We start from the raw sequence: 22,953 nt of genomic DNA, 5'->3' as shown, positions 1-22,953 counted from the left end.
TTACGTGAAAAGTGAACGACAAGAGTGACCACATGATCTTGTTCCTCCTGCCATTTTTCACGTTTGCCGGTTCCGCTTTGCCGTTTCTAGGTGATAGCAGTAGTAGTAGCTTTATTGGTACATCCAATCAAAATGGGTCTTCCATACCAAATAAAATAAAATGTAATATGAACAATATAAAAATTTAAAAGGGATAAGAACTTTTAAATTTTTATTAAAAACTTAAGATACATAATTCATTATAAAACCTATTGAAAGTCAATGGCTTAAAAAACTCGTTAATGGCTTTCTTAAAAACATTAAATGACTCGATGTTTGTTAAACTTTCTCGAAGATCATTCCAGAGCTGAGCAGCCCTATATGAGAAGGATCGCTGACCTGTTGCTGATCTAAAAAATGTTATATTAAGCTTATTTTTATTCCTAGTATTTCTTGCATGCACCTGGCTTCTTGTTGTGAACTTATTACACAAGGAAGGTGGGGCTAATCCCTTTATACATTTAAAAGCCATTTAAGTGTCTCTAACTTCCAGTTGTTTAGCCACCGGCAACCAGTGAAGTTCCTTTAGTACGTATCGGCGTAATGTGATCATACTTCTTTGCGCCATTCACGATCCGTGCAGCAAAATTCTGAACTTTTGAAGCCTAGCAATGTTCTTTTTTGTTGTACTAGCCCATATGGATGAACAGTAGAAAAGCTTTGTGAAGACTAGTGAATTTATCGTGGTCATAAGCGTAGACCTATCGAACAAATGTTTCACACGATTGATTTAACGCAGGCTACCTATAAACTTAGATACAACTTCGGTCACATGTTCGTCAAAACTGAGGTGAGCCGGTCCACGATGACCCCCAAATCTTTTGCAGAACAAATCTCTTTGCTGAGTAGCGTAACTCCAAAGCCCTTCGGCAAGCGAGCTAACATCTGAGGGGTTCCAAGAAGCAAAGCTTAGTCTTGTCTGGATTAATCAGCAAGCTGTATGTACAACACCAGGCGGCAATCCGCTGCAAGTCCTCGGACAAAATGTTCCACAGTGAAGGTAACCTATTTCACTTTTGCCGTGTAGGTAAAATTTCCTTCACTCTTTCTCTCACAGATTAGAAGTTAATTGCCGGAAAAAGTGCACCGAAACTATTCCCTGTAAATCATACAAGAGTGCCTTCAAATTCACCATGACGTGAGCTCACGCGAATGCGCACACCGCCTGTAAGTTCTTAAAGCATAAAAGACCGAGTTCCATTTTCATTATATTATATTAAGAGAATAACTACTTTATGATTGACGAGCATTGGCTAAAAATTATTTCCATCAGAGCATAACTCAATATTTTGGTTTCGTGCAGATAAAGCAAAACCAACTGAACCTCAGAACATCGAAAGTACCACAAATGCTAAGCATAACCGCAAAAACTGCTATGATTCAATTTTTGAAATGTTATTTCTTATTTTTCTATGTCAGAAATAAATGATGCACCATCGCCCACGCAAAGGAAATACGTCAATTATAATGAATATCACATTGTCTATTAGTCTGTAAAATGTGGTTTATGGTGTTTTCTTTTTAGTGTTTTTATATTAAATGGCGCTTTACCGATTTCTTTCTCGTCTAATCCCAGTAAGGTATGCCCGATCATTGTTGTGTAGCGATGTGATGCAAGACAGGATATCGTGTAGCTGCAGATGGTAAAAAGGTCACCTACAGGAGTGGCAACGCTATGTAACGCAACACACTTAATGCAACTATGGACCTTTTCGCTGCCACAACAGGTCTCAAACACTACACTTAAAATGCACAAAACATTTGTACCGTTTGAGAGCGTTTGGTTAGAGTTGTTGAAGAAGGATCAAAATGGCCATACAAATCTTTGAAAGGCTTCAAACTACGACGTACAACGCCTTCTCTAAAACCGGTCTCAAGTTACATGTTAAAAACAGTGCTTGCGTTTGTCCCTGAGGACGATAGAATACGCGACAAATACGTGTATAGTTATATCAAAATAGTAGCATATAGCATGAAAATAGACAGGGAACTCCGCGTTCCTACGTTTCCACTTTCTAGAAACGGCCGAACTTTTACGGAATATTCAGTCAAAATCTGTCGATTTCTGGCGCTTTTACTGCCACATTGAAAATAACGCTAACACAATGCAATTTGATCGGAGTGCGCACACCGCCTGTAAGTCCCTAAAGCGTACAACGACTGCAAGTCCATTTTCATTATATTATATTAAATGATACTGGGGTAGAAAATGTTGACGAATCGACACAATGCGCACGGATCGATAAACGATAAACAAGAGCACAAAAAAACTGCATGAAGGTGGGCGAGGAAGGGATAATTTTGCGTAACCGAGGCTGTGGTGAATTTTGACCATCCGATTTGTCTTAATTTTGGTGACGTCACCTTTTCCGAATTTCCGCTTTGACGGTGGATGTCCTCAATTGGTCAGTCTACCGACAACTTCCTCGGTCATTTATTCTATAATCCGAGATATTTAAACGGAATCAGTCATACAAGAAATCAGGCAGTTCGTCAGCATGATCTCACGTTCGCTCTTGTTCAAAGCGTTACTTCTTGGTGTTGTGGGTTCCCTGGATAGTGAGAAGAACGCCCCTGTGTGTTCAGGTAAGTGTCAATTCGCCCTAAATATTAGTCACCAGAAGAGTTTGGAGTAGTGCACTTACTGGTTTGCGAAATGAACTCGTTTCCATTCAATCATAAGCCAATAGACTATGTGATGTTCTGGTCGATAATCTAAAGAAATACGAATGAAATACTGACGTCGCTTGCAGTATTTCCATATTTTTATCGCGCATTATTAGCCGCGTGACTACAAAGAATGAGTTTCCAGTAATAAGTATCTTCGAATGGATGAAATAAGCGATGAGAAACACCAGGAAATCCCTAGGTCAAGTAAAACAGCGGTGAAAAATCTATGATCTATCACAATCGTTTAATTGCAAGCAGAGACTGCGTAGACGTGAAATCTAGATCCTTAAGCTCGATGCTAATCGAACATCGTCCTCTTCTTACACTATACCAAAATCGCTCACAGTCTTTTTCTATATCCTAATTCTGATAGCAAAGTATATATTTGAACGCGGAGACTGAATTGCAAATTTACCTTCAATATTATATTGTTGTTTATCTCGTTTACTTTTCACGGTTACATCGTGGATAATTCTGCATAGATTAGCTTACCTGACGTCAGACCACGAGGGGTCCATATTTCGGGTATATATATTTGTGGTAACCGGACCCTTTCGCCAGTGCTTATTCAAGGAAAAAAATCTTAGGATCTTTGTTTATTATTTTGTATCGCACCAATTTTTCAATACAATGCCTTTGGGACAATTCAGGTGAGAGACACTTGGCTCGTTTGTTATTCCAGGTGGTGCTGTTCTACATGTAGGAACGGAACACAGGCAAAAAATCACGCAGTGAAGCTATTTTGGGAAATACTTCCGGTGGCTCTACAAAATTATGTAACTTGATAATATTTTTTGCGAAGTGGCACTAGGCTCGATTTCTGCCGCTCTCTCGAGTCCGGTCTTTTTCGCTCTTCTCCGAGAAGAGACGGCCGTCTCTTTGGGGAGGAGCGCACGCTCCGGTCAACGAACAACAATTGGTAATCGAGTCTAAAGTGGCACGTGCTAGCGCGATAAGCCTGCTGAAAAGTAATCGAGGTACCCAACAACATTCAAGTGAATTAATTTTCTATTTCTCCGCGTAAATTTGTAATTCAGTGTCCGCTTTCAAAGATACACTTTGCTATGAGTGATTTTTAGTATAGAATTGATGGTTTTCACCGTCGCACCATCATCAAAATCATTTTGCAAATAAAGTCAAGCATCAATGCGATAAAAGAAGATGAATATTCAAACAGTTTCGCAAAGGTTCAGGTCTGTGCGATGTTTCGTGCGGGAGATATTCGAAGAAATGTTTTACTCAAATCCACAAGGCTTTGTATGGAAACGTTTGTGCCCCTCAGAGCACGAGCGGCCCAAGCGTACTGTGTGTGATTTTGGAGTCTCAAGGTCATTAAGATCAAATTTTAAGCGTAAGCGTGGGCCGTTGAAAAAGTGATGATTATGAAAAAATAATTAAACTGATAAAGGATAATAAAAGGGAGGAATATAGCGTGTTGAGTCTCGTTACCCCTTTTCCACAGCTGCTTTGTCGCTTACGATTGTTTTCACGCTATTTTGGCGACTTCTTTGTAACGCGTGTAGTGCTACTTGTCAACTGTATTTAAAAAGCATAGGCATGCTACGCATGCAGGAGTTATTTTTGGGATATGTGGGTTGGAATGGGACATACGTAAAATACGTAAATTTTAATTAAAACCGCACTTCCATCACAATATACTTGTTTGTATTAGACAACTAGACCATTCACTAGTCTTCGAGGACCAGTAATTTTCACTGATAAAGTTATTGGGATGCGTTTGACGAAAAAAAATCTTAATTAAGCGCCCTTCTACCTATAAACACCCGCCTTTTCAACCGAAATTTAGAGTAAAAATAGGCACACAAATGCTTATTCCGGAAGAAATGCGATATTCTCGATTCTTGATGATCGCAACTGTTAGCTATTACTTAGCGTTCCTTAGCCTACTTGCAGGCTCTCATCGGCTAAACCATTGCTGTTTAAGAATGCAAGGAGTAAAGACCAGTAGAAAGCTTATTTAGATTTAAACGAACTACCACATGACTATTAAATTTTGTATTATTGGAGACGTGGAAGATATAGAAATAGCTCTCCTTTTTCAGTCCCTTACATCCGTCACCAGAACGGGAACGGTAAAAAGGTCATCCAGGTGACTAGCGGGAAAGATGTAAGACTCATTTGCCACATCAGAACTACCGTTCAGACCCCAAAACCAAGGTATTACTGGCTCAAAGATAATCAGACGCTCATTCCATCAGATCATCAACGCATGAGGTTAAAACCACACAGATACCTAAAGATAAAATGGGCGAAGAAAGAGGACTCTGGCTTTTACACCTGTGTCGGGGTAAACGACTGCGGAAAAAATTCCTATACATTGCAGCTCTTAGTCAGAGGTATGTAACATGCTATGAAATGTATGTCAAAGATTTAGTCGACAGATGTGTACGAGTTACTTTTTCTGGCCACTTCGTAACACTTTTAATGCTTTTCTCCTTTCTTAGGGTAATTTTCACACGATGTTGCAACGTGATACATTTTCTTGGCAGACTTCAGAATTGTTTTTTTGTTATTTTTTGCACAGCAACTTGCATCTTTGAAAATATAACTGGACGTTGTAGTGTGAATATTTTAAAGCATCAGGCCACCTTTCCTTTTTGTCTAAATGCTGAAGATTAATAGCTTTGAAAAAACCCCTCGAATTAGATCCCGCAAAAAAAACCTATTTTAAACCGGCAGCTGGCTGACTGAAGGAAAATGCGTGGTCATCCTCCCGGCTCATAACTCGCGCACACGCATCAAGAATCGAGAAACTAGTGTCATCTCCGTCTCCGACGTGGGAATAATAAAAAAAAGACTCTGAAGAGAGAACGCACAAAGTATGCCTCGGTATTACACTGCAGGGCGGTTAAAAATACGGAGCGACAAATTGTCCGTTTGTTTCTCAACAACTCACAAAACTGATGGTAAAATTCAATAACGATAGCTTAAGTGGCTTCGTCCATGGGTAGATTGTAAAAGTGAGAAAGTTGCAAAACCCACATTTGCAGGAACCTTAACCCTAACCCAAAATCATTACTCAAATGTTGTGACTGTTCTGTGCTTCATAGCTGCTCCAATGTTCACGGTGTCGCAAAACAAGCTGAGGCGCAACCTTCTTAATGTACCCGTTAGTTCTATACTGTAGATCGCATCCGGCCTAAACTTTACAGAAAACAACATCGAAACAGAGTTTAGAATTCTCTAAAGAGGCAAAGGTGGTGAGAGGTTGGATCCGAAACTCTTAATTAGACCCTCAGTGTGACCAAGATATTCCGCCTTATTCATGATAAAAAAAAGACAAAAAAAGAAAGGGAAGAGCCGATTACCGACTTCTATAGAGAAGGCTGAGAGAAAAACAAAACCAAAAAAACAAAAAAAAATTGTCATTGTTTACCAACCATGTGACCCAAAAGGAACTCGTAGAGATACGCTTCTCAGAGATTAATAATCTAACGAAGACCACATAAAATAATTTCATTTATATTTAGGAAGTGAGCTGTTCCCAGCTCGCGAAATAAGTTCAACTAAATTACATTGTTTGATACCGAGAGGAAATGAGAGGAAGTCCTGTCCCCGGAATTACTCTTGTTGGTAAGCTTCCCCATCTCAGTAAAATCTCCATCCCCTCTTAATATGTGGTATTTCCAAAGATTAGTGTATGGATAAAATCGAAAACCTTTCTAATAGCCTTTCATTTACCAATAAAAAGCCATTAGCTTTTAACTGGATTGACCTCATCCTCTTAGAACTCATTGAAAATGCAACAGCAAGTATGACAAATGATTGGCTGCATGATGATATTCGTCATCGAGCAACGAATCCTAAAGCGAATCCTTTCTTCTTCTTCTTCTTTTTCAATTTATTTTTTTATTTTTTTAAATACCTTAATCTAGCTAGAATATTAAAGAAAAGAATACAAACGCTCTTTCTCCAATGCAAATATTTGAAAATCTCTCTCCATGTAGCGGTCCACTGGTTTTGATATATTACGTGAAGCATCACCGTACTGAACCAGTACTGTAGAACACTTAGAGTAAAATAATGTTGAGATTTCATCTGTAGCTGTAACCTAAAATGTCTTAGTAAGGGCCAGATAAGGGGCAGCTGTCGACAAAATCATTACTCAAATCCTGTGGCTGTTCTGTGCTTCACAGATGCTCCAATATTCACAGTGCCGCAATACAAGATGAGGCGCAACCTTCTTGCGTTACCCGTTGGCAACTCTGTAAAGCTGGATTGTTCTGCCGATGGAAACCCTCGTCCTACAGTAGAATGGTACAAAGACAGAAAATTGTTTAAGGAAAGGAAAGGTGGCAGGAAACTCTATTTGAGTCAATGGACAACCTTGTTGAGTCTGAAGGACTTGGTTCCCTCCGATACTGGGTCATACATGTGTATTGTGAGCAACTCGTATGGATGGATTAATCATACCTACGAATTAGATGTTCATGGTAAGCACAAAAAGTCCTTCAAACTTTCCTGGCTAATACAGACTGAAAGGTACTTAAGGTTTTCTTTATCTCAGAAAAACAATCTTCAAACTCTTGTGGTCAATGTAAACCCCTTTCAAAAAAACCAAATTGAAATTAACATTGCAAATAACGAAACGTTGGATGTTTTTGCATTACATTGACAGTATTCCCTTGGTAATTTTTTTAGAACGAGTTCGTGCTGAACCAGTGGTTCTACCCATGGAAAATGTCACTGTTAAAAGAGGAGAAAATGCCAGCTTAACGTGCAAAGCATTAAGTGATTCCATGCCTCATTTCCAGTGGTTAAGGTGGTTTCCCATGCGTACCAACGGTTCGGCCAACAGTTCACCCAACGGTGCAATTGAAAGGCCACACTACCAAATCTTGAATAAAGACGACACAGACCAAAATGTAATTGTGACACCAAGTAACGGAAAAACGTTTGATTTCCACGGTGTGAAGATGACTTTGGTGAATGTCACAAAGAAGGACGAGGGAAAATACACTTGCATTGTGGGAAATGCTGTTGGTTACGCAGTCGAACATGCTAACATCATTGTTGAACAAATTGGTAAGAAAGAAATAGAGAAAACTAAAGGGCCGGTTAGAGATACGAAATTTCTCTTTGAGTGCTGAAAAATACAAGCGGCCGTATAATATCCTATGTTATATGGCCGCTTGAGAAAATTACATGGCCGTATAATATCCTATAGTATACGGCCGCTTGAGAAAATTACATGGCCGGTTAGAGATACGAAATTTCTCTTTGAGTGCTTAAAAATACAAGCAGCCATATGATATCCGGCCATACAATATAAACACTGATGAAATACTAAAACAATAGGCCATTTCCGAATTACCTCTGACCTGTTTTCCAAAACGAGGCCTGATGCTTAACCATTCTTGTAAAAAAGAGTTTAATTTTCATGTGAATGAAGATGAGCACCAGGACTCGCTTTGCCGTGAAAAGAGGCTAAATGTACTCCGAAAATGGGTATTGACTTTCGGCGCGATTTATTATGTAACCATAGTAACTGTGTTATTTTCATCGATACAAAGAATTGGTTTCAAATTTTGCTAGTTAAAACTTACCACAAATGCGTCGCACGAGTCAAATATAAATTGTTACATATAAGTGAATTCGGAGCTCTTTTCGTTAACAATATCATTTCGCAGCTGATAAATCAACAACTGAATGAACTGTCGGTATCAATTTTAAAACAGCTGGAGGTAGTAGGTTGAGAAGTTTTTGAGACCGTTAATGGGCTTTCCCGTAACATTAGGGTATTAACCACGATTGCCACGGCACGCCAACCATTTCAAACTTTCATCCATTGGTCAACAAACGTGTAAAAAGGGGAGGGTTGGAAGTACGCGCTCTGAATATTACCGATCAGAACTTAGGAAAACTGTATTCAGCCACCTTAAAGAATCCTTGCGATAAATAGCTGATGAAAACAACTCAAATTCAATCCCGAGAGAAAAAAAATTTAGACATATATGTATATAGATATATTTATAAATATGGGAGGTAGAGTCTACCTTGGCATAAAGTGCTCAATGCTGTGGTAGGAGAGCTAAGTATACATAAGTTAAAGAATTAAAGAGGACGCATCGATTCTCTGTGACTCTGAGTTTCGCGCCTAAGCGCTCGTTAGACAGAAAATATGTGTGTGTGTGTGTGTGTGTGTATGTGTGTGTGTGTGTGTGTGTGTGTGTGTGTGTGTGTGGGTAGGGCTAACGGTCAGACATTCATTTATTGTTGTGCCTTTGTTGCAGCTGAGCCTCAACTGAGGCAGTCGTCTCCTTCAAGGGTAGTTAAACCAGTGGGACAAGATGAAGTGAAGCTGATCTGTGACGTGAAGAATGCTCAAAATTATACTTGGTATAAGTTCGATAGAAAGATTCATCTGCCCTCTCTTCGATACTTTGTGAAAGCTCCGAGTTATTTGCAAATAACGGACGTTGTGAAATCGGACAGTGGAACGTTTGTTTGCGTGGCTTCTAATGATTATGGAAGAGTAAACTGTACAGTGAGGCTGATTGTTGAAGGTAAGAGTTTTTTAATGAATTTGACAGAAAATTTAAAATTTGACTTTTGAAATTTAATTGTTCCAGTGTTGAATGGGGAAGGAAAAAGAGATGGGGAGGGAGATAATAATAATCATTGATAATCATAAAATCTGTAAACTTAAGCTTATACTCCGACTAATTTTAAAACAAGGAACCAAAGGAATGGTTTAGTCAAGGAAAATAACTTTAAGTTGTCAAACCCTTCATCTACTTCGGTGAGTTGTTAAAGGATGGGAAAGATTCAGTTGCCGCCATTCTTCCTGTGTTTTAAAAAGAAAGCGTCCGCCGCATTGTTAACGAATGTACTACATATACATGGCTCAAAGTCGGCATAACGAACATCGTCTGACTTCCACATAAGTAGAAAACATCCCAATCCACTTGTTACATGTTTGGTTTTAATAAAGTAATTAAATTATACTCAACCAAATTTCCGAAAACACAAAACCAGGCTAGCCTGAAGGTGGGTCTAAACCAAACCGTTCTAGAGCAACTGAAATTATTACCAAGGGTGCGTTTTGAGAATAAACGTACAGTGGGTACTCGGAAAGCTCATAAAGCACCCACCTTCGGCTCGTGATTTATTAGCTTTCCTCGTGTTCTCCAAACATCCCGCGTGGTTTTATCACGTTAGAGAGCCCTGAAAAAATGTGTTAAATTTATTTTTGCGAGTGTCACAATACAAAAAGCTCATCCAATATCAGCCGAGCCGACAATGATCAACATAACACCATGCTGAAGTTCGTTAAAAATCGCAAAGCGTCTTCGGATCCTTAAAATAGCCAGTCAAACAAACTTCCGCAATTTCTCAAGGTAAACGCCATGTTTTCCTTGTAAAACTTACTACCCGTCCGCACAGAAGCTATCCGCTGACAATTTTCAGTGAGATTGTTTTGCAAGTTGTGAGAGCATCGTTTCGAGTTCAATTAGAGAATGTATGGGAAGTTACCTCCCCCCCCTCTGATCCAATCCCTCCCCCCCTCCTTCGGTCCAATATTTACTTGGTCAGTATTTACAAAAATATGTTTTTCTTTTATCTAAGATCCAGCAAGTTCATCTACAAATGTCTCAGGAGGTACAGTTCCTTGATCATTTGTTAAATTTTATAACTCAGTAATATGGTATCAATCTGATCAACCCCATGTTTTTTTAAGACACTTTGCTGCAGACATTTCTTAAGAAAATTCATGGTAAAGTTTTCTCTTCTTAATGATAGGGTTTTTTTTTTTCAAAATTATTTTCTAAAGGTCACTTTGTCAGTAGAATCTAAAAAGGTGGTCAATCTTATGATTTAATTTCACTTTTTAAAGAAAAGAATGAATATTTCTTCGGGTATGAGGCATACTTCTCCCTTAAAGGCTGAGTGGCAGAAATTTTCAGAACCAATCGTTGATTGTAGATTGTAATAGTATAATAGATTGTAATAAGAATCTGATCGATTTTTGGTTAGGAGACCAGTATAAAATTAAGATCTTCTATATGAACGACTAGATTGAAAAACCCTCACGACAGTAATCCAAGTGTCGCTGTTGAATGTTAACGATCTATCACGCCGGTCCCATGTCACTGCACTGTAGTTTTATTGGGTCCAGTCCTGCGTTTTTCCTACATCGTAAACCTCAGTAACCAAGCGAAGGCTTCACCCCCTTTTATTTTTATACATTTTCTTGTCACTTTTTACAGCCAAGAAGCCCCAGTTTCTGTACCCAGACCGAATGGCGATGATCAATTCACAGTATACGAAGGGAGATAAGTTTCAACTAATATGTGACGCCATGGGAACTCCAGTTCCGACGGTCACGTGGTACAAGGGTAAATATATTTATCTTGGGCATGGATCGGACGAGACGATAACACCGGAGCGTTACGACTATGTAATATCTTTCAACAAGGTGGATATTATGGATAGAGGAAATTACACATGCGTTGTGAAAAACGCATATGGTCATTTGACTCATTCATACGTCTTCGACGTTCAGGGTAAGTGGTGTGAAATAGTGGATATTTTGAATAGAAAATTACACGTTGTGGTATAAATTACCTGTTAAGAGCAACTGTTTTTCAAGACCGCGTGAGAGATGGCACATCGACCGAACAAGTTTATTAAAAGTGTTATTCTCTATTACAATCAACTCTATTAGCTCTTATAGGTAAATGTCACTATTACGATCAACTCCACATGAGATCCCCGCTGCTAAGTTAACAAGTTTCACAGCAATGACTAACTTATAAGAAGTATTATCATATAAACAAGTTTTTTTAAAAACGCTATTCATCGATATTCGTGGCCGTAAAATTACAAGATGGGAACAAGATTGAAATAATTTTAGCCTTGCGTGACAAATGCTTAAGTGTGTCACATCTACACACAGATAGCTTCCCGTCTTCAATGTCTTCGGCAAAGAATATTTGACCTGCCGTTAGAAATGATTGAATTGGCCTCTTTCAAGTCCACAATGAAGCTCAAGTTTACCCCAGAACTTTCTTAAGACTTATAGGTGTTCGAATACCCAAAGAAAAACAGACGCTCTCCGCGAGCTTAAGGAATGTGTTATTGAAAATAATTCCGCCATGGGAAATGGATGAGAATTTGAAACGAAAGCAGAGATAAAAACCAATCTGGCGTGGTTAGCTATGCAAGGCTAGCTTACTGTATTGATTTCCTGATCGATCACAGTGCTAACTTATAAAATGTGCTTGGAATTCCGGATTTAACCACGGGGTGCCTAATTAGATTATGTCGTGACGTAAATGACGATTTTTGCGTTCTTCACAAAGTTCAGCCTGGTTTTTCCGTGTGGAAAGGAAAAGCCGCAAATTAAAATTTTATATCCTCGAAAACAACACTGTTTCCACTTATCATGAGCTTAACCTGAACCGATCCTGAGTTATACCGCATGGTGAAAATGATAATTGAAAATGTGCTACAAAATGCGATACAGTTTATATTTTGAAATATTGGTGATTTTTAAAAGCGTTCCGTGATGTCAAAATTAAATGAAACGGTCCCGTTTTAGACTTAAACCATACCTCAATCCCTCCCACATTTTTCAAATTGATGCGAGCTCGCTTTCTTTTGCGCTTTTCATGGGCAAAGTTCATTTGCCTCTACTCGGGGCACTTATTTCCGCCATTTTACGGCTACCGACGCTCGTTTCAGTTTTGGTGAATTTTCTAAAATAAAGAAGCAAGTCTGGGGAAAAAACCATGCCACGTTTCTAAGCTCACTATAAGGTTTCTATGTGCAAAATATGAAGATTTTCAATTTTTCGATCATGCGCCACATTTTTCGATTTTCACTCGGTCAATTTAAACATTCGCTCTTAAATAGTTATCAAGGTAAATGATTCTCAGGTTTTGAATATCGTTGGCATTCCTACGATCTGCTATAAAACTCCGATATCTCCTAACTCCTATTATGAGACAGTAGCCAGCAAAACCCACATTAGCAGTGATCAGTCGTTGATATATAGCAAAGAGGTAGCAAGGGGCGTATAAGATTCCCGTCGCTGCATTAGCAATCTTTTTAAAAGGAGAAATGTTTCCTTTAAAAATTTTTACTTAATTTTTTTTAAAATAAAACTCCCGTGGTCATTTGACCATAAAAACCGAGTATTTGTAATTTTCCTTCATCCTTTCAAACTTGTACCACATGTCGGAAACCCAAAGACGTAAAATCGCAAAATCGAAGTGTCGGGATAGATTCATACCAGAACCACACCTAATAAACATCCTTGAATTTATATCAATCTTGAACCTTTTTGCAGTCGCAAGTTTGCAAGAATTGACCGGACTTTATGAAACTCAATGAGAGTGACTGCCAGTAGACTGTTCCTTTAATTGGTTTCTCAATTCATAGCAAGCACGCTCAAGTCGCGACCTAGCCCCTCTGAGTGACTAAACTCTATGCTTAAGGGGCTCAAAGATTAGTTGAAAATTCAGTCGAAAAGACAAATATAGATTTACTTTTAAACGATTCAGTTCCTTGCAGGCCAACCCTGGTTGGAGCAAAGCTATTGATGACACCAAGGTCTCTCCTTGACTGTTTGTTTACGTTTATCAGACATTTACTCATTTCTGTCTCTTTTACAGAGAAAATTGAAAGTCCTCTTCTCTATTTACATATTTGGAAACAGGAAGAATCTATTCAGTACGCTGGAACCGATTTGCAGCTACACTGCGTTGCCTTGTCCAAGGATAATAAGACCAAATTACGTTGGTATTTTAGCAATAGTACAAGCAACCCAAGCACTTTAATAAACCGTACTTTGTTTGAAAGTCATCAGAAGACAACATCCAATGGAGATGGTTCGTGGCTAATATTCCATGACCTGAATTTGAAACTTATTTCTGTGGCTGATTCGGGTTCATATTCTTGCAAGGCTGAAAATGTCGTTGGAAATGTTGAACGTCAGACCTATCTTAATGTGACTACAAGGCCCATTGCACCATCTCAACCAGGTAAGAAATGATTAAGCAAACTTGCAGGGCAATAGAATTAAGTTATACTAGACACTTGCTGGAAGACTCTGTCAAAAGGGTTAGGAAGCGACAAGGGATAGATTGATTCCAAATACCAGTATTCATTGGGATAAATGGTGACTTAGCGGTTCGTGTGCACTGGCCTCCGGGTCGGTGGTGGTACTGGAGAACGACATCACTAGTATCATGTTGGGGATGCAACACCAATCAATACAGAAGTTATAGGATAGGAGAATATACAATTTGTGCTGTACTTGATTACGTGGTCTCGAGGCGTGGACTATCGCAGTATCATATTAACTGAAATAAGGAAAATTCCTTTAAAAAAAGTAGTTATTATTTCATTTGGAACCTTTGATATAACAAGCTGTGCATGTTATCAGAGTTGGTCTTGACTTGATTATTTCCCCAAACTTTCAGCCCCTTTTGGTTGCGACCTCAACAGATCAATGTGCAGTTCTATGCCTTACAAGATTGATGAGTTCAGTTCGACGAATGAACATGGGAGCACTTTTTCTCCAGACAAGGATCATTCCTTTTATTACATTGGAAACGGTATGGAAAACGTCGAAACATTTTATTGTGATGAACATGAAATTAGTATATGTGAACTTCTTTAGAAAAATAACGCTTACGGGAAGAATGAGACAATTAAATAAACTGAATGAAGTCTGCTAATCTAGTCCCTGGACATTTTCAAACGCTAAATATTGTTGAAGCTACAGGAAACTATTGGTGTATTAAGCATCGACTGTCACACTCGTCTTCGTTTTAGTGAATAACTACAATTCCTTAGGGAATAACGTTCTTCGATGTCATCATATAATGTTTCTCTTTTTGTGGATATCACCCTTAAAAGGTTTGGACCAACACATACAGTTGGGAATTTAGGCGCCGGGCTCTTTCGCGTCCGCAATGGCACTCGAAAGAGACATTTACTTCTGATTGAAGCTTTGAATTTTTTTCTGCAATGTTAAAGTAGAGCCTATATGAATAAAAACTTTATATTGCAATGCTGTGAGACCAAATATGGAATTTAAAAGCGATACAGGAATGACTCGGATATAATGACTCGGATATAATGACTCGGATATAATGACTCGGATATAATGACTCGGATATAATGACTCGGATATAATGGCTCGGATATAATGACTCGGATATAATGACTCGGATATAATGACTCGGATATAATGACTCGGATATAATGACTCGGATATAATGACTCGGATATAATGGCTCGGATATAATGACTCGGATATAATGACTCGGATATAATGACTCGGATATAATGACTCGGATATAATGACTCGGATATAATGACTCGGATATAATGGCTCGGATATAATGACTCGGATATAATGACTCGGATATAATGACTCGGATATAATGACTCGGATAGAGGATTCTGAGGAGTGGCCTTCTCCTCCAACTCCGAATTGATATCAAGAAAACATCAGCTGATATCATAAAAATAATGCTTTCAGTTTTATCTTGAATTTTTAAGGTTAGTTTTATTCTGACTTCTACCGTTCATGATGTCATTCACGATAAACTAACACTCCAACGTATGTTGTTTATCAGAAGAAAAGACTAGTGATGTTCTTGTCCCTGGAATTGTCTCAGCATGTCTGCTAATTACTGTGGCTACACTAGTTGTTATCTGTTGGTGCCGTCAGTCCCTAACCAAGAAATCCGTTCATAATCCAGTTTCAAGTAAGTCTACCTTGAATCTAAAGTTCGGCAGTTTTTTTGAGTACGTCTTAGATTGTTTAGGCCTTACACACAAACCCGAAAGCTAGTCCTTTTCTGCCATTATGAATTTTAGCCTTGCCAGTCCTTATTTCATTGTTTTCAATGGGATTGGAGTCAATATTGACTCTAAGGAAATTTTGATATCAACCCTTATAGCTAAAAACATATCTTTACTTTTTTTCTTTCAGAAGATGAATTTGAATACGATGCGTTCATTATTTTCAGCTCCCAGGACTCGGATTGGGTGACTAAAACTCTGATTCCAATTCTTGAGGAAAAACACCATTTTAAATGCTGTGTACACTACAGAGATTTCGTTCTTGGGGTACCTTTCCGTGAAAATATGGTCAACAGTGTTTACAAGTCGAGAAAAACAATAGCTGTCGTGTCGATTAACTTTTTCAATAGCAATTATTGCGGTTCTGAAATGGATTACGCCCTTCATCGACTTATGGAAAGGAGAGATGATAGTTTAGTCGTCATCAAACTTGATGACGTTGACAGAGGAAAACTTCCAAAGGAGCTGCGAAAAAGAAGCTATATAGACTATCAAAAGGATGTTGAAAAAGATCACTGGGAGAGAAAACTGGTCAATTGTTTAAAGTACCCCAACGATCTGTTTAAGGAAACAATTTTGTAATCAGTTCTTTAATAAATAAGAAGCTAATTAATTTTCTTTTTATTACCGTTGTATATGCAGTCACTAACTCGAACCTTGGTGGTGTATGATTAACTATATAGGCAACATTTTGCATTTGTGGAGAACGAATTTACTCTCTACTTTCCTTTCAATTTCTTGTGCTTCCAAGTGAGGTATCGCCTCCTTTAATTCGCTCAGGCTTCCAAGTATCATGCAATTTTGGAATAAAACTTGAAATAGTTTATAATTTGAAGTATGTATAAAGCAATCATATAAGAAAATCGAATAGTATCGTATCGAAACAAGAGAAGAAGAGTGAATGAGAACTTTGTGGTCACATTGTCTAATCACAACATCTTGTGAGACCTTGAAATTCCTTATTTTCATCAGTCTTGGATTTCTGCACACCTCTTGCAATTGATTAACCAATCTTGTGAGAATTTTACCTTCGTAGCATAGGAAATAAATACTTATGGATACCAACAGATATGTTTTCATCATACTTTGAGGTTTAATATGAACAAATTGGAGCTCTTTGATAAATACTTATCTCGTGAATAAGATTTTAATGCGAAATCCCCGGTGATATAAGTAATTTACTTTATTGTCAATAAGTTAACCACTTCGCCGGGTCGTGAAAGGTTTTGAAGAGTTGTTGAGAAATAGAAGGATACGATTGCTGGAGTCTTTATTTCCAGTTGTTTATTTTCTCTTGTTGCAAAAATAATTTTCCCTGCGTGAGGTATATTAGACCATGCTTTCCATTCCATCACCAAAACATTTAGGAGCGAATGTCATCAATGGTCAAACATTTGGTGGCAACAGCTGAAAAATCAATTTCGCCCATATTTCAAAGTGGAGTAGGTCTCAATGAGAAATAAACCACTGCATACTTCGTTTGGCTGAATATCCATTTATTTTCGATAAAATTGAGTTCCGCCAAAATATGGCCAAAATATGGCTTTTCAGGCTCAAGATTTCTCGGAGCGTCGCGTCACAAAATGAAAGAATCTGGACTGATAAAAAGTACCAAATCTTGAAAAACAACATCGGAACATATGTTGATTGCAATTTGAGCAATTTTTGACCATTTATTTACACAATCTAATTGAATTTATCCGACCTAATTGCAACTAGATTAAAAATAGGTCAAAAGTAGCCGGTGATTTAACTGTGTGCCATACAAATTAAAACCATTAACTGGAAATCTGGGTTTCGGAAGGCGGAAGGTAGTTCTTTGGATCTCCAAAGGATTTTTTGGGAAATGATTTAGGGCGATTGATCAAATTTTAAAATGCTTCTGCGACCAAAAATGCACCTTTTCTTTTCTCCTCAGAAGTTGGAAGTACTTACCCTAAGTAACAAATTTGCCAAATCTTAAGGCAAAACTCCATCGAGAAGTAATATTATTTTCCCTGTAGATTCGCGATCTAAACGGCCGCCATTCTTCGAACAACAGAACTCCGCGCGAAGAAGAAGAAACTGGGTCGAGAACGGAAGTGACGTCAACGACTCAACAAACGGGGCTAATCTGGTATGCCGAGAGAGAGTTGTTTTTCTGGTTCCGCAGGAAAGAAGGAACAAAATTCGAAAGAATTGTTTCCAAGCTTTCTTTTGCGTATTTCTTGTAAAGGCATGCCTTCGCGACGTTGTCGAAGTGAGTCGATGACGTCACAACTAAAACCGCTGTAGTTATTTTCGCGGGCTCTCCTGTGCAGTGTGTTATTCGAGCAATAGCGGAAGAATTTTTAATGTCTTCGCGGCGCTGTTTTTAAGGAATAACGTTGTCAAATTCGAGAAAATTACGCTTATTCTTATAGTTTAGGGTCTAAATGTGAAGTTAACACCAGAAAATTGGGAAAATAAAAAGCAAAAATTTCGTCGCAGTGACACTTAAATTTGGATAAAATGCGCCGATTCGACGGTGTACATATACTCACGCAAACTCCATTTTTTCGCATTTTACGTCCAATCTACTGCTTATTTAACATAGTCATGCTCTTACCTTCCATGTTTCTGAGGATTGCAGTCCTGAAATTGTTGCATCTCCCTCACAATAGCGATATTACTTGGAAGGATAGTCAACGCCTCCAAATATGATTGTTCACGAAGCGTATCTCGGGGTTTTTGATTTGACGTTTCTCTGTATTCCCATTTCGTTGAAAAAGAGGTTGTAATTGCCTCACGTAAGAGATCTTTGCTTAAATTTTAGTCTTTAAGCGAACCACGAACAAAATGTAAGCGGAATTTTGCTAGCTCAGAAAGGTGCTTCTCGTAGGAGGAACAACGCAAATTAATTCAAAATGAGATCTACTGAAATCGACAACTTCGCAAAAATAGAACATTGTACTGTGAAACACGTGGCTTCAGGAACTTAAGTCTTGTTTTAAATGAACGAAACAGGAGTAAACAATCATCTAACCTCGTTCGTGGTTTTAAAAATATATCATGATTAAAATTATCATGGTATTTTTTAAATCATTGTTTTAGGTGGATAAAGCTCATATTAGGTCAAAATGAGCGAAGGATCTGCAAATGGCATAGTCCATCACTTCAGATGTGCAGTTAGAGAAAAATGCAGCGTTGGAATACTTGTTTATTTCAAAGGAGCTGTATTAGAGTTAAAACTGGAAAACCACAACCTTTACTGAAAATTTTGTATTAGCCAACGTTCAACAGATTTATATTTACACTACTTCTTTCCTTGAGCCTACCATGCCTTGTTAAGTTACTCGTGCCGCTAGTAAGACTACGACCCAAGTAGTGCGTTCTCGTATTCACATTCATCTATTACTGGCAGCGGTCCAAAAGCTCACGTCTGGTACTAAAACCATTCATTCTGCGTATCTCGAAACTCAAGAAAAGCCTAGAGTAATCACTGTACCAGCTGATACACTGAGCAGACTCGAGTGCGGGTCGGTATGCCTAAGGACTTAAAGTAAAATACATGTTCACCGAGCGTTCATTGTACTGATATTGTATCTTTGAAACAATGGCTTTGAAAGAATCAACCCAACTAGTAAGTTATTTGGTTCTCTTGTCGAAGAAGCTAGCCAAGTAAGAACTCATTTATCCCCCTCAAATACGGTCGGGTTCAAAGCCACCAATGAATTACATGGCGATATATTATCAAGTGTAGATGATGCGTAAAGACACATCATAGGCCTGTTGCCTGATCAGAACAGAATTTTCACGCCCACTGCGTAAAAGCTATTATCTACATTTTGATAGCAAAAAGTGAGTAAACAAACCCATGTTGTGTTTAATATAATCTGTCCTTCCAAGTTAATTAAATTTAAGAAGTAAATGACTTCTTCCTATAAACGGCCTAAAAAACACTTCCCTGTTTAGCTATAGCCGGATCAGCAAGGTAAATTAGTAATCCGTTAGATTTGCAGACAGGGCGCGGGTCTTTTCGCAGGCAAGGAGTTTAAGGTTTACATTAGATATTTAGTCCATACTTTTTTTGACCACAATTTTCTACCAATTCCCACAAAATATCTATACAGGGCTGCTTCCGCTTGCTGGTTATTGAAGAAACGTCTAGTTCAAGCGCGGTGCATATCTCCCGTAGGATCCCGGCAACGGAAAACTTTGACAACTTAGACTGGCAAGCGATTTCACAAATGTTGTACTTGTCAGTACCATGATAAATGACCATGATAAAATACCCTGATAAATTACCATGATACATTTAATTATGATACATTTAACCACGAAATGTTTCGTATATTTAAAACAAAGACCTAAGTTCCTGAAGCTACAGTGGCCCGTAGGGGACATGACACATTTTTTTTTATAGTGCGATAAATGGAAATTATCGCGCGATAAATGGAAATTATCGCGCGATAAATGAAAAATTATCGCGTGATAAATGAAGATTATCGCGCGATAAATGGAGATTATCCCACGATAAATGGAGATTATCGCGCGATAAATAGAGATTATCGCGCGATAAATAGAAATTATCGCGCGATAAATAGAAATTATCGCGCGATAAATGAAAAATTATCGCGCGATAAATGAAGATTATCGCGCGATAAATGGAGATTATCGCGCGATAAATGGAAATTATCGCGCGATAATATTTGTTATTATCGCGCGATAATATTTGTTATTATCGCGCGGTAATATTTATTATCGCGCGATACTTTATCATTTATCACGTGATAAATGGAAACTTGTCAGGTCACGTAATCGGCTGTCATGCATGTTGTTTCCGTGGACGACGATGACTGCCACAGTTGAGGAGCTATGTTTTGAGGTCGATGGTTCGTTTTATTCATGTAAAAAGATCATTTAGCAGTACGTTGCAATACTACGACACATAGCTCTTCGAATCAGTATAGTAAACCTTGATTTTGCGAAGTCCGAGCCCGTGGAAATTTTGTATTGTTCATTTATATTTTGTGATAACATTTTGATGATTGCATGACTTACACTGTCACGGTTGTGTTACACTAAAACCTTGAAATAAACTTTCATCAGTTTGCTCATCTTTCAGTCTATACTATATGCCCTCTAAATTTCATTGTCATTGCTCAAATATTCTGGAGGTTACGGAGGTGAAAGGGGCGGAATTCGCTTCACTCCGCGGTCTGAAAAGATTAAAAAAAAGCTCGGGCCGAATAAGGTCAAATTACTTCGTGCACACGAGTAGTTACACAATGCCTATAGGCTTTTAAAGTATCCTCTATTTCGCACAGAAATGTAAACACAGTAACTTTGACACATATGTCACCAGAACTGTCGGTCCTCTTTTGCCAGAAAGGCCTCGCACACAAAGAGAGGGTGGTATCAGGGACACATGAGGCTAGGTTTTCGGGTGTAATTCATTCCCCTTCAAAAAAAACATCATACAAGAACTGAACCAACTGTTGTCGATGAGATAAACGAGATCCACGAAAAGGTTACGGGCTTCTAGAGCAGTTGAAGTCACTTGCAACGGTTGCTCTTACATAATGATATCAATCAGTTCTCTTCATTCGTCCAAACAATTTGTGGGGCTTGTTCAGTCGCAGCATTCACCATCAATCACATCAGTGTCATCTACGTCAACTTCTGTCCGGTAATCCGTTGCATTTGTCCATGCAGGAACAGTATTGGTTATCGCCAAATGCACCAGCGATTAAGAATTGACTACAGTCTTGTTGTCCAGAAGGAGACGGTACGAGTCATAATTAAAGAATTGGATCCTGCTGGCGAACAGTCACGATCATAATTTTTGTTTGGAGGAATGCAGAGAATTGATTGATATAATATTTGATAGAATATTTGAGCAATGACAATGAAATTTAGAGGGCATATAGTATAGACTGAAAGATGAGAAAACTGATGAAAGTTTATTTCAAGGTTTTAGTGTAACACAACCGTGACAGTGTAAGTCATGCAATCATCAAAATGTTATCACAAAATATAAATAAATAATACAAAATTTCCACGGGCTTGGACTTCGCAAAATCAAGGTTTACTATACTGATTCAAAGAGCTATGTGTCGTAGTATTGCAACGTACTGTTAAATGATCTTTTTACATGAATAAAACGAACTATCGACCTCAAAACATAGCTCCTCAACTGTGGCAGTCATTGTCGTCCACGGAAACAACATACATGACAGCCGATTACGTGACCTGACAAGTTTCCATTTATCACGTGATAAATGATAAATTATCGCGCGATAATAAATATTATCGCGCGATAATAATAAATATTATCGCGCGATAATAATAAAAATTATCGCGCGATAATTTCCATTTATCGCGCGATAATTGCCATTTATCGCGCGATAATTTCCATTTATCGCGCGATAATTGCCATTTATCGCGCGATAATTTCCATTTATCGCGCGATAATCTCCATTTATCGCGCGATAATCTTCATTTATCGCGCGATAATTTCCATTTATCGCGCGATAATCTATCATTTATCGCGCGATAAAAAAATGTTTCATGTCCCCTATGGACCACCGTATAAAGCCGCGTGTTTCACAGTACAATGTTCTTTTTTTGCGAAGTTGTCGATTTCAGAAGATCTCCTTTTTAATAAATTAGCGTTGTTCCGCCCATGAGAAGCACGTTTCTGAGCCCGCAAAATTCCGCTTACATTTGGTTTGTGGTTCGCTTAAAGACTAAAATTTAAGCAAAGATCTCTTACGTCAGGTAATTACAGCCTCTTTTTTAACGAAATGGGAATACAGAGAAACCTCAAATCAAAAACCCCGAGATACGCTTCTTGAACAATCATTTTTTGGAGGCTTTGACTATCCTTCCAAGTAATATCGCTATTGTGAGGGAGGTGCAACAATTTCAGGACTGCAATCCTAAGAAACATGGAAGGTAAGAGCATATATACTATGTTATATAAGCAGTAGATTGGACGTAAACTGCAAAAAAATCGAGTTTGCCTATGTATGTTTACATTTTCGACTAATTGACGACACGGTCGAATCGGCGCATTTTATCCAACTTTAAAATTTGATTAAATCACCACGAATCATTTCCCCGAAAAATCCTTTGGAGATCCAAAAGAACTATCTTCTGCCTTCCGAAACCTAGATTTCCAGTTAATTATTTTGTATAGCACATAGTTAAATCCCCGGCTACTTTTGACCTATTTTTAATCTAGTTGGAAGTAGGTCGGATAAATTCAATTAGATTGTGTAAATAAATGGTCAAAAATTGCTCAAATTGCAATCAACATATGTTTTGATGCTGATTTTCACGATTTGGTACTTTTTATCAATCCAGGTTCTTTCATTTTGTGACGCGACGCTCCGAGATTCGTCTGAAATTTTGAGCCTGAAAAGCCATATTTTGGCG

The 22,953-nt window shown here is 38.3% G+C and overlaps 1 protein-coding gene across 1 annotated transcript; it reads left to right on the top strand.

Annotated features, from left to right (window-relative positions):
- Positions 1-2,410: 2,410 nt before the first annotated feature.
- Positions 2,411-16,387, top strand: LOC111343132 (hemicentin-1). The gene is made up of 11 exons (XM_088749735.1): positions 2,411-2,625; positions 4,773-5,066; positions 6,867-7,163; positions 7,372-7,755; positions 8,964-9,236; positions 10,300-10,332; positions 10,941-11,237; positions 13,350-13,718; positions 14,160-14,294; positions 15,324-15,455; positions 15,683-16,387. The coding sequence occupies exons 1-11, from the start codon at positions 2,538-2,540 to the stop codon at positions 16,132-16,134; spliced, it is 2,754 nt and encodes a 917-aa protein (XP_088605861.1). The 5' UTR covers positions 2,411-2,537; the 3' UTR covers positions 16,135-16,387.
- Positions 16,388-22,953: the final 6,566 nt, after the last annotated feature.

Source organism: Stylophora pistillata, chromosome 1 (genome assembly GCF_964205215.1).
Source record: "Stylophora pistillata chromosome 1, jaStyPist1.2, whole genome shotgun sequence".
Classification (NCBI taxonomy): Eukaryota; Metazoa; Cnidaria; class Anthozoa; order Scleractinia; family Pocilloporidae; genus Stylophora; species Stylophora pistillata.
Note: the sequence above shows the minus strand (reverse complement) of the source record. Positions and strands in the feature narration are given on the sequence as shown.